The 17,621-nt window shown below is 38.0% G+C and overlaps 1 protein-coding gene across 1 annotated transcript in view; it reads left to right on the top strand.

Moving 5' to 3' along the window:
• The window catches only part of LOC307163373 (dolichyl-diphosphooligosaccharide--protein glycosyltransferase subunit STT3B-like), a 31,012-nt gene that overhangs the window by 6,597 nt on the left and 6,794 nt on the right, over positions 1-17,621 (top strand). Inside the window, exons 2-10 of the mRNA XM_079879399.1 lie at positions 5,129-5,237; positions 5,327-5,614; positions 6,481-6,546; positions 8,038-8,137; positions 13,892-13,990; positions 14,208-14,354; positions 15,553-15,601; positions 16,606-16,760; positions 17,485-17,621. The exon at positions 17,485-17,621 is cut by the window's right edge and continues 45 nt beyond it. Coding sequence (XP_079735525.1) covers positions 5,129-5,237; positions 5,327-5,614; positions 6,481-6,546; positions 8,038-8,137; positions 13,892-13,990; positions 14,208-14,354; positions 15,553-15,601; positions 16,606-16,760; positions 17,485-17,621 — 1,150 coding nt within the window. The remainder of the gene's footprint in view (positions 1-5,128; positions 5,238-5,326; positions 5,615-6,480; positions 6,547-8,037; positions 8,138-13,891; positions 13,991-14,207; positions 14,355-15,552; positions 15,602-16,605; positions 16,761-17,484) is intronic.

Raw genomic sequence — 17,621 nt, 5'->3', positions numbered from 1 at the left:
TTTCTTGAGGTAAATGTATTGTTAAGTGACACTATCAGAGTTATTGACTGGTCAAAACATTGATTGAGCGATTAAATGAGATGGGCTTCATTTCTCATTCACTGATAGACGCTCAACACAGTCAAAGCGTGCCATCGGAGAAGCGCTGATTAATGTGTGTGTGTTCACTGATTTCGGCCCAAAAACGATAATGGCTGTTTTGGCTGGAAATCTTCGTTAGCCCAAATTTCAGTGCATCCCTATTCAGTGAATTTGTGTATCATATCTTCACAAGGTTTGAAAGACACAGTAGGTGTATTTCGACTCTCAGTTCCCTCCTGAATTAATTACTCATGTGCCATTAAAGGTGTGTGTGTGTTTTGATGTGTGTGTTAAGATGATGAATGTCTCAGTGTCTCTTTAACACTCTGCATGTGATGTGAGAATCCAGAGAGAATTTTGAATTCCAGTTCCAGAATTCCAAAGTTCCATTAGAATCATCAGTTGTGTTGTGTTGTGTTGTGTTGTGCTATGTTGTTGTTTTTGTGTTGTTTTGTTGTAGCTTCCTCTGAAGGTTTGAGCTTTTAACCTCGCGTTGATGTGTGTAGCTCTGCGAGCGGCTCTGGGTTTGAGCGATAAACAGCTTCGTTTGTCTCTAGTAGCAGAAAAAGCCTCCGGTGCTTCAGCGACTGATTCTCTCTGAAGAGCTTCTCTCCTTCTGAAGGAAAATGAATCTCTTTGACTGAAGCTGCTTGTGTTTCTCTCTGTTTAATCTGAGACGTCACAGAGAAATCTGACTGAAATAAACTTCTGCGGCTCTTGAACCTGCTCATCTGAAGCTTCTGAAGTCATCCGGTTGGTTTAGGATCATCTTTGCCTCCTAAAACACACACACACACACACACACACACACACACACACACACACACACACACACACACACACACACACACACACACACACACACACACACACACACACACACACACACACACACACACACAGACACACACAGTAGTCGTCATACAGTAAGAGTCTAGAGATATGAAATTAATATAGAGCAGAATATGAGAAATGTGTGAGTTTGATTGCAGACTAAATCTGAGCACAGTTTGAGACGCTGAGACTCTAGAGGAGCTTCATGTCAGATTACTGGGATTCGTTTTTTAAAGCTAATTAAAAAAATATTAGGAGTGTAACAATTAGCCTGGTAATACCAAACTCTGCTACTTCGCTTTGCTTCATAGACAGAGTCTGGCAAGGCATAATTGAAAAGTGTTTTCTTTCTCGCGCGGGGGGGGGGGGGGGGGGGCTTGTCTGAAGTTTAAAATCATTGGTTACCCGTAAGCCAATCACATAACGTTTGGTTATGGCGTGTGTTATGCGCATGCTCAGCCACATCTAACTTCCACTGTAAACACATGTATGATGCGAAAACAAAACCATCGAGCGAAATACCGGAGTAAACATGGCTGTGCGTGACTTTTGCAGATTATGTGAAGTAAATCTACGCATCCACGGTACAATCAGCATCTACGTCACGGCTCTCAGCCCGCCCTCTGTTCGTTGATTGGCCGGCTGTTTTCAGGCCGGAGGAAAACGGGGAAAACGGTCGCTATCTCAGACTGAGTACAGAAGCGAAATGAAATTGAGTGGAAGTACGAAGTCTGATGTAGTCAGGCTATGTAACGATCCCCTCATGTCACGATTCGATACATATCACCATACTGAACTCACAATATGATATTATTGCGATACTCCAAGAAATATGATAAAATGTTCTGTTGATTGAAATGCTAGATTTGGTATTACATTGTGTGAATGAACAGGCTTGAACTTGATGCTGGAAACCCAAAGCACAGGACAATAGATTAGAGACGCCAGAATAACAATATTCATGATTCTGAAGATGAACATACAGAATTATTTTAGACGAATTTGCTTGAACTCTTTCACTGACTAGATATATTTAAAATGACGACGGCCACTTTTTACTGGTCACATCAGACATTTGGCATTATCAGGACACACAAATATTCCCCCAGTGCATTATTATGCATTATATTCAGCATTGTATAGTAGTTTAATGCAGTACTGACACTAAAACTCTGAAAACTGAATTTTTCTCACAGTCATTTTTATTTTGGGAGAACTATCCACAATACATAATGTTACATTTTTGTGTCGTGATATATTGTGACACCCCTAAAAAATATGAATAAAAGCTATAATAGTGTATATTAATAACACTGCTCCAGTCGTCTGTGAGTGTTTGTTTGTCTCTGTTTGGCAGAGATGATTGTGTCTTTTCTCTGGCATAAACACTCGTTTACGTCTCTTCCTCTGAGCCGGTCGACTGGCTCTGGCTTCTGTGTGTGTGTGTGTGTGTGTGTGTGTGTGTGTGTGTGTGTGTGTGTGTGTGTGTGTGTGTGTGTGTGTGTGTGTGTGTGTGTGTGTGTGTGTGTGTGTGTGAGAGAGAGAGAGAGTATAACAACATCATCCTCGTCTCTGGTGGCACACAGACTGTGTGTATGCAGTGCATGTGTTGCTGGTTGGCAGACTGTCAGTCAAACACACATGGACCCGATCATCAGACCCACAGGAACATGAAAACAGAAAACACACAGTGATGGAGGAGGAAAGACAGTTCAGTGCCTGCATGTTGAGTGTGTGTGTGTTTGTGTGTGTATCTGCCCACAGTTTTCTGAAATGCTGCTGAAGTGACTCAGAAAACAGCAACACCGAGCTCAAGGGTTCAATCCCAGCAAATGCATGAACTGGTCAGATGTAAACCTTGAAGAACACTTTAAAACCAGAAATGCACCAGTCTGATGGACATGTTACATCTCAACCTTTAAGGTTAACAACACCCTCTGTTTATTTCAGTGTATACGTTACACTATATGTGCATATGTACACTATCATGCAGTGCTTATTGGGCAATATATTGTTTGCACTATTTGACTGTCACCTTGCACTGGTTTTGTGAGTATTGTTTTATATTGTCTCTGCGTTGTCTTGATTATGGCATATTGTTTATTGATGTGTTGTACTGTATATTGGTCGTTATTGTATTGTTTCTATTCTACTTGAATTGTATTATTTAAATTAAATGTTAGTCTGCACAAGCTATATGTGATGGTACCGTAAGGATTGCATCAATTTCGCTATACCTTTGTACAGTGACAATAATGAATCTTGAATGCAATATAAAAGCATCTGCCAAATGCATGAATGAATGTAAATGCACAGAAACTGATCATGCATGGGCGTCTGACGAGATTTAATTAATCTCTTTCTTCTTAAGAAGCTCTAACGGGAATACTTTTGAAAAAGTATTATTTGAAAGCACACACACACACACTGACTCGTTTGTCATTCAGAGTTTTTCAGATGCACACGTTTCACAGGCTGTGTTTTGTCGGTGTGTTGAGGCGTTTGAAGAGAGTTCACTGTAAATCATTGTAATGTCACAGAGGCTCTTTGAAGTTTCTCGGGACTCTTCCACAGACTCGCTGAGAATATACAATGCGCAGTTTATTATTTTTGGCACAAAATGTGTCCTCTGATATTTGACAAGAAAGGGTCACATCTAATTAATCTCATTGAATCAAAACTTATTTATTTTTAAAGACAAAAAAAGCATTTAAATGTGCTAAAACAGCTAATATAAGTTAAAGCTACATTAAGCTATATTATATTAACATTAAGTTATTTATAATATTAAATCTGACATAATATTTTTATGATAATTAATTCCCTCAACTGCCATTTTTATTTATGAACCAGAATTCCGGCGGTCTTGGAAAACCTGGATATATGAGGGAGTTTTAAAGGCTGGTTTCTAAAAATCATAGAAATGAATAAGATCTTAGAAATTCAAGGGAATTTTTTTAATTAATATAATTTTTATAGATCCCCTTTTATCACAAAAATGTAAACACTAACATTTGGTTTATTTATTGAAACTTATAGAATTATAGTACTTAATGGTTTTAGTTATTCATAATTATTTTAATTATTGAAATATATTACCACTGCATTAGCACTTGTTAAAATACTTGATTGTGATTGGTCAATATTGTCTTTCTCTGGCTGAATATTTGCCTAACTGTGTGAAATTCATGTTTAGTTTCATTCAGTCTCTTCACACTCTTTCTGCTCACAGAATAAAATAATTTAACAGCTATAATCAATATTTCATGTTCATGTCTGTATTGGGATCTAAAGGAAAGCTGGTGATCAGGTGGATGTGATTATTTGAGTGCGGATGTTTTGTGGTTTGTGACATGATGAAGATGATGTTTGGAGTATTTTGACTCTTAAATGTTCAGCTTATGGTGTAATATACCAGTGAAAAACTACTTTAAGTCATTCCACTAGAAGATTCTCTTCACTTGGTGTTGTTTTGCAGGAGTTTCAATATTTCACGTTGATCTGAGCCAACGAGGTGAAATTCAGTCTGAGTTTTCAGCCTTTCTTCTTCTCCCGCTGTTGTTTATTTCTTTATTTGTGTTCGCCTCTGGTCTTTCCAAGCCGTTTGCCTGCTGTTCTCTCTCTTTTTCTCTCTCTCTCTCTCTTTCTGTCTTACGGTGGTTTGTTGCATGTGTTTGTTGACAATTTCAGACAGTATGATTCGTTTCTGTAATACATTCAGTTCTGATTTCAATTCATATCAGTTGTTTAATCCGTTTCAGTGTGATTTTTAATTCAGATCAGTAGTCTAGTTTTAATAAATCCAGTTCTTCTTTTAATTCAGATCAGTTGTGTTTGTAATCCATATCTGTTTGGTTTTTAATTCAGTTCAATTGTTTTTAATAAATTTGTTTCTGATTTTAATTCAGATCAGTTTTGTTTTTGATTCAATAAACTTGTTTTAATAAAATCAGTTCAGTTTTTTAATTCAGATAAGTTTTGTTTTTAACTTGGATAAGTTGTTTTTAATAAATTCAGTTCAGCTTTTAATTCAGATCAGTTGTGTTTGTAATTTATATCAGTTGTGTTTTTAATTCAGATCGTGTTCTAATTGAGTATCTCATTCTGACACCTTTGACACAGCATAACTGTTAACTTTCCTAAAATAGTGTGTGTGTGTGTGTGTGTGTGTGTGTGTGTGTGTGTGTGTGTGTGTGTGTGTGTGTGTGAACAGGTTTAATTACAGATCGACTCATCATCTGAGTACGAACGGCTTCTACGAGTTCCTGAACTGGTTTGATGAGAGAGCCTGGTATCCTCTGGGGCGAATCGTTGGAGGAACGGTGAGTCGCGATTCAGTTCGTTCACATCTGAAACCTGATTCTCTTCTATCAGAATCCAGAGTCAAACCGGATTCTGTGTGTTCCTGCAGGTCTATCCAGGTCTGATGGTGACGGCAGGTCTGATTCACTACCTCTTGAACCTCGTCCACCTGAGCGTGCACATCCGGGACGTGTGTGTGTTCCTGGCGCCCGTGTTCAGCGGCCTGACGGTGATGTCCACGTTCCTGCTGACGCGAGAGCTGTGGAGTCGTGCGGCCGGGCTTCTGTCCGCCTGCTTCATGGCTGTGGTTCCCGGATACATCTCGCGCTCGGTGGCCGGATCCTTCGACAACGAGGCCGTGGCCATATTCGCCCTGCAGTTCACCTTCTTTCTGTGGGTAAGAGGAAGCGCTGGCCTCCTAAGGCCTTGTTCAGACCAAATCCGATTATTTGTGTATAGAATAGAATAGAATATAGAATAGAAAACTTTATTGTCATTGCATTTAAAATACAATGAAATTGTGAATGCCCTTCCAACTACGTAACATACCATACCATACACTCTAACATAAATACACACACACAACAGATATAATTGCACTGATACTCTACTGTATATTGCCCAAGTACATCATATAATGACAGATGAGCAAATAATTTAAAACTATGAAAATGGAATATGGGGTGCAGAGATATTATGTGTGTTGATTAAGAATGTGTACAGCCTTAGGATAGAAACTAACGTCTTCCCGAGGGCAAGAGGTCAAACAAAACAAAAAGTAGCCGGGGTGGGAACAGTCTATGACAATCTGCTTTGCTCTTGAGAGGAAGCGTGTATCCGATTGGAATCTGATCTAACATTATTAGAGGTGTAACAATAATCGTTGACTTAATCTCTGCAGCCGAAGACACAGAAAACATTACCAATAAATTATAAAAACATTTAGACAGTCTCATTCTGTTTTTTTTCCACGACACATTCATAATCATTACGTTTGCCGGTGCGCTGTGGCAAGCTTTATGTTTTAATTTAATTTTGATTATAAATAAAGGTGCATTATTATGATTTATGGCTTAATAAAATAAAAACGCACAATTAGTCCACTAATGGCTTAAATGAACGACTACTAGTCGAGTTGAAAAATCTTTAATCGAGGGCAGCCCTAGTTCAGTGTCACTCTTTGATCAGAACTGGAAGTGAGTTTTCTGTGTGTGTGTGTGTGTGTGTGTGTGTGTGTGTGTGTGTGTGTGTGTGTGTGTGCAGGTGAAGGCCGTCAAAACTGGATCTGTGTTCTGGACCGTCGGATGTTGTCTCTCGTATTTCTACATGGTGAGTGTCTGAGCGTGAACAATGTTCCTGAATTCACTCTGCATGTCTGCTCTGGTGAAAAAGAAGTACACTTAATTGTATTGAGTAAGCACGGGTAGTGTACTTCAGATCTTAAAGGTATATTTAAGAAAATTATAATATCAATGAAATAAAAGAGCACTTAAAGGTGCATTAAGCAACTTTTCATGTTAAAAATACCTGTTTTTCTAACCCATACATGCTTAAACAATTGCCTGATGGGCTGAATGAGCCCTTCTCTGATCACTGCGATTGCCTCTATAATCCTGTACAGTAAAATAAATAAGAGGGATTCGGGCCGAATCTGAGACTGGGCGTGACGTCATGCGCGTTCAGTTGCAGTGTTGCAGTTTCATTTGTCGCCAGAGGGGGGCATAGTTCTGCAAAAACTCAGAGACTTGCTCTTTGCACCTTTAAAGAGAGCACACATTCAGGATTATGCTTTGTAACACACTTTTAAAAAGTGCACTTTGTAATAATGTCATATTAAAAGTACATCTGCATTAAGAGCTCATGTAAAGTACTTGGTTATAATTTAAAGTCCCCCGTAGTCAATAATTTTATCCCTTAAAACTCAACAAAATTATATATTTAAACGGTTTCTCCTTAAAATTCTTCATGCTTTAAAATATCTTGAATGTAACTCGACACCCTTGCCTCATTTAGTATGCGCGGTTCTATGAATATGCAAATGAGCCCCGCCTCCACTCACTCACTCAGCTCAGAGATCCTGATCCACTGGTTGACGATCACACGTTGATCTGATTGGTTACAAGGTAGTTTGTGACGTCAGAAACACCAGCGATTTCAAAGCGTGTTTTTGAGACTGTCTTTGGTTCACTGCAGTTTTAAGGAGAAAATACTCAGCAATGGTGTCGACTTATGAATTTACACATGGTTTGTCTTAAAGCAGATTAAAAACACCACATAGACACATAAACAACATTAAAAGCTGGATTTTCACCACAGGGTGAAAATACTGTTATTCAATATTAAATGCTTGCATAAATGCTTGTCAGTGCATTCAGCATTACACTTTAACCATATTTCAAAGACCATAGATGTAATTATGAAAATATATATAAAGTTGTACTTAAGTCCTACTTAAGTGGGTCGGAAAAAAGCACACTTAAGTACAACTAATTGCATTTAATATAAATCCAAACTACAATAGGTTTTCTTATGTATTTCAAATAACATTCAGTAAGTGTCTGAAAACATTACATTCAGTTTGCACTCAAGTATATTATTTTTAAAGTATAATAAGTACTCCATTGAAAATGTATGCTTAAGTGTACTTCATTTTCACGAGGGTAGTGAACGCTTTTCTAGCATGATCTGATCATAAAAGCTCTCAAACTGCAGACTGAATTTCTCTGTAATTTTAAGAAGGTGTTTTTCTGTTGAATCTTCAAAGCTGATTGATTCATTAAACACCGGAGTGTTTTGACTGAGGGAATGAGTGTGTTTCAGGTGTCTGCGTGGGGCGGTTACGTCTTCATCATTAATCTGATTCCTCTTCATGTGTTCGTGCTGCTGTTGATGCGCCGCTTCAGCAAGAGAGTCTACATCGGTGAGTCTCAGTCAAGACTCGCAAAGATTCACAGAAAGATCATTCCAGCGTTTTACTGACCAGAAGAGACTGATGAAGCTTCTGTTGCTGTCTTGAATCTGATTGGTCCGCTCTCTCTCTCTCTCTCTCTCTCTCTTTCTCGTGCGCATGCGTGAGCGTCTGTTGAGTGAGCGTCTGTTGAGTGAGCGAGCGTGGAGAGCGTGTGGTGAGTTTGAATGAGTTTTCTGCCCGCTGTGGCCTTTTTTTCTTAGTTGAATATCGCTATTTTTTGACGTTTAATCTGTATTGAGTAGATAAAACAATATAGTGTTTTTTTCTGGCCGTTGATTATCAGTGTATCACCGAGGGCATGGCGGCCCAAGGTGTTGAGTCACTTGATTCATTAACACGGCGTCACGGGGTTAAAGTGACGGCCGCAGCAAGTGTGGAAGATTGTGTCTTAGCTATCGGTGAGATTGTTGGACATAAGAGTATTTTAGCAGCGTCAAGAATGAGCAATGCGGTTGTTTGTTTTTTGAACACTGTTGAAAATGCCAATAATGTTGTAGAAAGAGGAGTTGTAATTCGTGGTCTTTTTACACCTGTGCTTTCTCTTTCAACACCTGCGAGGAAAGTTATTTTGTCTAATATTCCACCTTTTATCAAAGATGAAGCTTTGGTTAAAGAATTGTCACGTTTCGGGAAGCTAGTTGCTCCTGTGAGAAAGATCGCGATCGGGAGTAAATCGGACTTAATCAAACATGTGGTGTCTTTTAGGAGATTCACTTATATGATTTTGAGTGAGAACAGAACTGAACTGAATTTAAATCTGAAATTCAGATTTGATGATTTTGACTATACTGTCTATGTATCCACTGACACTACAATGAAGTGTTTTGGATGTGGAAAAACGGGGCATTTGGCTCGTGCTTGTCCCGAAAATACACGTACAAGGCAGGACATGATAGATGAGAGTGTGGTGCAAGATGTGGAAAGTGTTGCTGGAACATCTGTGTCAGTACCTGTGATTTCAGTAAGCCTACCTGTAAACTCAGCAACTGTGAATTCAGCACAGAGTGTCAAAGACACAATTAACAAAGTTGCCTGTGAACAAACAGTTGAAACTGTTGTTAAAACTATGATGGTAGTGAAAGATTCGGATTTGACTGATAAGGGTCAGGCAAAGTCAAATGTAAGCTTGCTTCAAGAAGCTAATGTGATTTTTGAAGAATTGATGGACACACAAAGCAGTTCAACGAATTGTTTATCTGATATAGAGTCTGTATCAGACAGTGTAAATATGTGTGAAGTAGACCTAGATCAAGCTGTCTTTAAAACTCCTCTAAAAAGGAGAAACAACGATAAAGAAAGAGTTTCAAAACAAGCAAGAAAAGATCAGAAAAATGATACAGATAATATTGAAAGTGAAAGTGAATTGTCTGATTCTAGTGCTTCAAGTTGTTCACAAAGCGAGTGGATATGTAATGATTACAGTGCTGAAGAAATTAAGAAGTTTTTAAAAGTAACAAAAAATCAGAGAGGAGTACAGGTTGCTGATTTTTTCCCAGACCTGAAACGGTTTGCAGAAAGTACTAAGAATCTGATGAGTGAAGGTTCCTTTCTGGATAAAGAAGTATATCGACTGAAAAAATTTGTTACAAAAATCCAAAACCAGCTGAATAATGATGATAAAGTGGCATAGATCCTTTGCCTTGAGTGGCTGTGTGTTTCTGTATAGATTATTTTTTGTAAGTTTCTTTTTTTCTTTACACATGGCAGATATCCGTATAGCATCTTTAAATGTGAACGGAGCCAGAGATGATGTAAAGAGAATGCAAGTGCATGAAACAATAAGGCAGAAACAACTTGATGTTCTTTTTTTACAAGAAACACACAGTGATGATAGAAATGCTACAGACTGGATAAAAGAATGGAATGGTCATATATTTCTAAGTCATAAAACTTCACGTAGTGGAGGAGTTGCCATCATGTTTGCAAAGAAGTTTAATCCATGCTCTTTTAAGATAGAAGAAATAGTGAAGGGGAGACTTTTAAAAATTCAAGCTTTTTTTGAAAAATATGTTTTGGTTTTTATTTGTGTGTATGCTCCCACTTTTCCAATAGAGAGAGTTGCTTTTTTAGATATTCTATGCTCAACTTTAGATAAATGTAATAGCGAAGAGTATTTATTTCTTGGTGGTGATTTTAATTGTGTTGAACAAAATATTGATCGCAATCATATAGAGCCACATATGCCTTCTCGTAAGCGGCTTTGTGAAATAATAGAAAGAAACGATCTATGTGATGTCTGGAGAAGCATAAACGGAGATTTACGGCAATATACATGGGCTCATGCACACGAAAATCTATTGTCTTTAGCAAGACTAGATAGATTTTACAGTTTTAAACACCATCACAGTGTTTTTAAGAGCTGTATAATAAATCCGGTTGGTTTTTCAGACCACAGTTTAGTTATTTGCAGTGTTTTCTTCAATTCTGTCTCACCAAGGAGTGCGTATTGGCATTTTAACACTGCTTTGATAAATGATGCCTTTTTTAAAGAGACTTTTGATTTTTTTTGGAAAAATTTTAAAAATGAAAAAGTTTCTTTTTCTTCTCTGCAGAGTTGGTGGGATTTTGGCAAGACTCAAATCAAGGTTTTTTGTCAACAGTATACTCAAAATATCACAAAGGAGACCGCTAAGTCAATAAGAGTTTTAGAAGCTGAAATTCTTAATCTTCAAGATATGGCACAATTAAGTGAAAATCAAGCGTATGTCGATTCTCTTTTTTTAAAGAAAACTGCTTTATCTGACCTACAAGAGATGAAGGCACAGGGGGCGCTGGTCAGATCGCGTTTTAAAACCATAGAACAGATGGATGTACCATCGAAATATTTCTTTGGTTTAGAAAAAAAGAATGGCCAGAAACGTTTTATTCATTCATTACTTTCTGAGTCTGGATCTTTGTTGTCAGACTCTAAGGAAATAAGAGAAAGAGCAGTTCGTTTTTATGAAAAACTTTACAAGTCTGAATATAAAGAAGATAAAGACTTAGAGAAGGCTTTTTTTGGACAATTACCAAAAATGTCAAAAAAAGCAAATATAGCACTTTCAAAGCCTATTGGCCTGGAAGAATTGTTTAAAGCTCTTCAAAGTATGGACAATGGTAAAGTTCCTGGATTAGATGGAATCCCGATTGAGTTTTACAAAAGTTTTTGGTCTGTTATAGGAGAAGATTTGTTATTAGTTCTTAATGACAGTTTAACAAAAGGACGATTGCCAATAAGTTGTAGAAGAGCGGTCTTGACCCTTTTGCCTAAGAAAGGTAATTTAAGTGATATTAAAAATTGGAGACCCGTGTCCTTATTGTGTTGTGATTATAAACTGTTATCTAAAGTACTAGCTACCCGTTTGGGTGAGTTTTTAGATGAAGTCATTCATCCTGACCAGTCATATTGTGTGCCTGGTAGGTCAATTTTTGACAACATTCATTTAATCAGAGATTTGTTTGATGTAACTAAAATGTTTGGTCTTGACATAGGCTTGATTTCCTTAGATCAAGAAAAAGCATTTGATCGCGTCGAACACAACTATTTGTGGAAGACGCTTCAGGCTTTTGGTTTTAACTCAGATTTTTTATCTTATGTTAAAATCCTATATTGTGATATTGAGAGTATTCTGAAGATTAATGGTGGCTTATGTGCTCCTTTCAAAGTGGGTCGAGGAGTACGACAAGGCTGTTCACTCTCAGGGTTATTATACACACTTGCAATAGAACCACTTTTAAGTGTTTTAAGGAGAGTTCTAGAAGGAGTGTCTCTACAGAATTGTAAGATTCCTCTGTGTCTGTCTGCATATGCAGATGATGTAGTGGTGATGATTAATAAACAAAGTGATGTTGATGTATTACTTGAGACACTAAAAGATTTTGGATCAATTTCATCTGCAAGAATTAATTGGAATAAAAGTGAGGCAGTTTTGATGGGAGAGTGGAAATGTAGAGCACTACCAAATCTTCCAGGAGGTCTATGCTGGACAAGAGATGGTTTGAGATACTTGGGAGTTTTTTTAGGAAATGAAACAGTATCTCAAAAAAACTGGATCGGAACTGTTGAAAAGCTTAAGAGCCGACTTGAAAAATGGAAATGGCTTGTACCAAATTTATCATACAGAGGACGTACTTTGGTGATTAATAATTTGGTGGCTTCCTCTTTGTGGCACCGGATGGCCTGCATTGACCCACCAGCTTATTTACTTGCAAAGATCCAGTCTGTTTTATTGGACTTTTTTTGGGACAAGTTACACTGGATACCGCACAATATCTTGTATTTAAAAAAAGAAGAAGGGGGTCAAGGACTCATACATGTACAAAGCAGGACTGCGGCCTTTCGGCTACAATTTATACAACGCTTGCTTACCAGCTCAGAGAACATGGCCTGGAAGTCAGTGGCCTGTGTTATACTTCAGTCCGTTGATGAACTCTGTTTAAGCGAAAATTTATTTTTGATGGATCCAAAGAGAATCAGTACAACGGAGCTTCCTGTTTTTTATAGAAATCTGTTTAAAGTTTGGGACCTTTTTAAAGTGAAAAGAACTGAGACAGATTCTCTTTTTTGGTTACTCGAAGAACCCATGATTTATGGTGCTCGTCTGGATATCTCACATGCATGTGGACTATCAAATGGTGCTCTTATTAAATCCAAAATTGTAACACTGGGGCGTTTAATTAATGTGACTGGTCCCTGTTTTAAAAATGTGGAAAATGTGGCTGCCTTATTAGGTATTAAATCAGTTCGAATTGTTGAAAGATTTCTTCAGAATTTGCAGTCTGTATTTACAGCGAAAGAGTTGAACATGCTTGGAAACTGTTTTGCTAAGAAACTTCTGCCTAGCGATAAAGATGCTTTTCCAAAGTGTTTTTTGTCCCCAAATATAGGGGAAAATTCTGGAGTTTTTTTGGAAAATGTATCCGATATGGATTTATATAAAGTTGGGGGAAAAGTTTTTTACAATGCTTGTGTAAAAGTTTTCAACAAAAAAGGGTTGCATGAAAGAGTTGATTCACCTTGGCGCACTATTCTTGAAGTTCATGAAAATGTAAAACCAGAGTGGAGGGCACTTTATAAGCCACCATTAACAAAAAGAATTGGAGACTTACAATGGAGAATTGTACATGGTATAATTGCTGTTAATTCTTTTATTTCTATTTTAAATCCAAATGTTAATCAAGAGTGCCCTTTTTGTTCTCAAAGAGAAACAGTTTTTCACATGTTTATGCACTGCTCAAGACTTAAGCCTTTATTTGACTTGTTGAAGGATATTTTCATTCGTTTTGATGAGAATTTTACTGTAACAGTTTTTATTTTTGGTTTTAAATATACCAGAAGAAGACAAGATGAATGCCAATTGATTAATTTTATTGTAGGCAAGGCAAAAATGGCAGTATATGTTAGCAGAAAGAGGAAAATTGAACAAAAAGGTGATTATGATGTTGTGATGATGTTTAGAGCCATGATCAAAGCTAGACTGCTAATTGATTTTTATTTTTATAAAGCTACTAACTGTCTAGAAGCGTTTGAAAAGATATGGTGCCATAGAGGGGCATTGTGTTCCGTTATGGACAGTGAAATTGATTTTTCATATTTTCTATAAACATTTACATTTGAAAGTTTTTAAAATTGTTAAATATTTTTGTAATAAATGTTTTTTGAAAAATCAATCTCTCTCTCTCTCTCTCTCTCTCTCTCTCTCTCTCTCTCTCTCTCTCTCTCAGCGTACAGCACGTTCTACGTCATTGGTCTGATTCTGTCTATGCAGATTCCGTTCGTTGGGTTTCAGCCAATCAGAACCAGTGAACACATGGCAGCGGCTGGTGAGTCTCTCCTCATTGGCTACAGCGTCAGAAACACCAACATTGATTCAGTGTCTTTGTGTATCTGTGTGTCTCAGTTCCCTGTGTGTGTGTGTGTGTGTGTGTGTGTGTGTGTGTGTGTGTGTGTGTGTGTGTGTGTGTGTGTGTGTGTGTGTGTGTGTGTGTGTGTGTGTGTGTGTGTGTGTGTGTGTGTGTGTGTGTGTGTGTGTGCGCACAGGTGTGTTTGTGCTCGTGCAGATCTACTCTTTCCTGCAGGCCCTGCGAGAGCGACTGACGCGTCAGGAGAGACAGACTGTGTTTTCTGTGGCTCTTTGTGCCGCTGCGCCGCTGCTGTGTGTGTGTGTCGTTTACCTCAACTGTATCGGTCAGTTTACCGCGGTACACCATAATGTTACATATCGCCGCTCTCGGGCGGAAACCTCATATCTCCATATTTAATCATTGAATTTAATCATATCAAATCATTACTATTGATCTCCCTTTACATCTGTCTGTGGATTTTGCTAATATTTAAGGATTAAAAAGAGCTTGTGACTTAACCTTGTAATGCCATTGGCTCCTCAAACTGTCAGTCAAACATCATAGCTCCGCCCACCTCTACCGTGAATGAAGTGCCACACACACAGTTTGGAGAGTCTCTGCTCGTTTGCAATGCAATGGTAAATAAAGAACTGGTTCTTTGAATAAGTATGACATTTTCTATAGTCAAGAAACACTATATAAACGCTAATGTTTAATGTATTTGAGGAGCGGAGAAGAGAGTCTCAGTCTAGCATTTGTCATTGAGTCATAGCTAGTTCCTAAATAGCCTGTAGCACTTCATCTTTAATAACATGAGATCTTGGACAAGTGATAGAGAAAACTGAGCGCACACATCACTACAATACACTTTATAACCTGTAAGTTGATGAAATGTAATGTGATGCACTTAAAGGAGAAGTTCACTTTTAAAATGAAAATTCTGTCATCATATACTCACCCTCATGTTGTTTCAAAGCTGTATGAATTTCTTTCTTATGCTGAACAGAAAGGAAGATATTTAGAAGATTATCAGTAACCAGACAGTTTTTGGGTCCCAATGACTTCCATAGTAGGAAAAAAATATACTATGGAAGTCATTGGGTTACTGATAATCTTCTAAATATCTTCCTTTCTGTTCAGCATAAGAAAGAAATTCATACAGCTTTGAAACAACATGAGGGTGAGTATATGATGACAGAATTTTCATTTTAAAAGTGAACTTCTCCTTTAATGCCTCAAATGCAGCTTCTAATGACGGACAAAACAAGTCTGATATTCACTGGTCATAAACCTCCAAACTCCATTCGAGCTTGACTGTGGTAAAATATAAAAATATAATGACACATGCAAGTGTCTGACCACATATAAAGCCACAATATCAACTTTGTCAATGATGTTTTTAATTATTTTTTTTAAATACAGCTTTTTTTTTCTTATTCCTGAAAAGTAGTGTTATTGGACCTACAAGGTTTCCACCCGACAGTGTCAATGTATGATGACACGAGCGTCTGCTGATGATGGTGTGTGTTTGGTGTGTCCAGGTTGGATCGCTCCGTGGAGTGGACGCTTTTATTCACTCTGGGACACGGGGTAAACATTCACAACATTTACTATTAATAACTCATCATTTATTAATGAGCTTATTCAGGATGGGCAACATGCACCCCAGCAAGCATTAGCCGTCATTTCAGCGTCCAGGTTAACTATAGACCTGATATGTGACCCTTGACCACAAAACCAGTCACATTTTTTTTTAATTGAGATTTATACATCATCTGAAAGCTGAATAAATAAGCTTTCCATTGATGTATGGTTTGTTAGGATAGGACAATCTTTGGCTGAGATACAACTATTGTAAATCTGGAATCTGAGGGTGCAAAAAAATCGAAACATTGAGAAAATCTCCTTTAAAGTTGTTCATTTATGTTGGCGATTGTGCAGCATTCACTCACAAAAATAAATGTTTTATATATTTACGGTAGAAAATTTACAAAATATCTTCATGGAACATGATCTTTACTCAATATCCTAATGATTTTTGGCATAAAAGAAAAATGGACAATTTTGACCCATACAATGTATTGTTGGATATTGCTACAAATATACCTGTGCGACATGTGACTGATTTTGTGATCCAGGGTCACATATAGTCCGGCTATGAGTAACACACTTACTAGTCAAAATAACCTTGAATTTGGTTACATGTCGTTTTTGCCAAAATAATTTGCGAGCTGTATGATATTCCATCATGTAAGCAAAGTCAACAGTGATTACAAGGTGTTTGGTTTAATTTCTTCACTCATTTCATTTCTTTGTTATCTAATTGATAACTAGTCTATTATTGGATTATGGTTCAGACATCTATTACATTTTCACTGACAGACCAAATTGTGCCTTGTTTTAGCCTAGACGTCTGGGCTGTGTTTGGACGGCTATTAGACGTCTTTTAAACACAAAATTGCTTGCTGGGACAAAATCAACTCTGAAGTAAATGCACGGCATCTCTGCTAAAAATGTCCAGTTTTTCACAGACACAAAATCTCATTTCCACTCCGAGTTTGAGGTGATTTGAGGACATGTTTTACTCTGTGCAGTTACGCGAAGGTTCACATTCCCATCATCGCGTCGGTGTCGGAGCATCAGCCCACCACCTGGGTTTCCTTCTTCTTCGACCTTCACGTACTGGTGTGCACCTTCCCAGCGGGCCTCTGGTTCTGCATCAGAGACATCAGCGACGAGCGCGTGTTCGGTACGGCTGCTTTCCTTCAGGTCCAGGGCTGAGTGTCTCTTTTGCTGCGTCTCAACTCGCCTACTTATACTACGCCCTAAAAGTATGTACTCTTTTTGTTAAGAAAAAGTAGATACTTTTGAGCGTGTAGCAGAAGAGTAGATAAGCTTTGGGACATACTATCATGTCATACAATTGCGTCTTTAACTCTCTGTCTGGTCCTGTCACAGTAAACTGACCTGTCAAGCATCTTGACACATTTTAATTTCATTTCATTGGACAGAAATGCAGAAGCTCGTTGATCTGCAGTCGCGGGTCTTTCATGCGGAGACTCTCCTCATATTAATGCATAATGATGCATTTAAAAGTTAATGGCCAAACGGATCTTTATAAAAGTCCACATTATTACAGATGAAATATATCACAGATAACATTAAATAAATTTTTTTTTATCAGGTTAAACTTTGATTAGTCACTAAACCACGCATATCCGCCATGCTTTGTAGTTTTTTTAACACTTTTTACTTGTGTTTGTTGTTCCTCCTCCAAAGCGCAATGGATTGTGGGTAATATTAGCCTTTATAGTAAGTACTTATCCACACTTTGAAAATCCACCCGAAATAGTAGACGATGGCATACTCTTTTCAACACACTATGCTTTGGGACACACTTATTTTAATCTCACACACTGTTACTGATAGTGTGTAAGGGTGAGTTTGACGTGAGTCTCTCTGTCGCCCCCCAGTGGTTCTGTACGCCGTCAGCGCGGTGTATTTCGCCGGTGTGATGGTTCGCCTCATGCTGACTCTGACGCCGGTGGTGTGTGTGCTGTCGGCCGTGGCGTTCTCCAGTGTGTTTGAGCGCTATCTGAGCGACGATCCC

The sequence above is a fragment of the Squalius cephalus genome, assembly GCF_949319135.1.
Source record: "Squalius cephalus genome assembly, chromosome: 8".
NCBI lineage: Eukaryota > Metazoa > Chordata > Actinopteri > Cypriniformes > Leuciscidae > Squalius > Squalius cephalus.
Note: the sequence above shows the minus strand (reverse complement) of the source record. Positions and strands in the feature narration are given on the sequence as shown.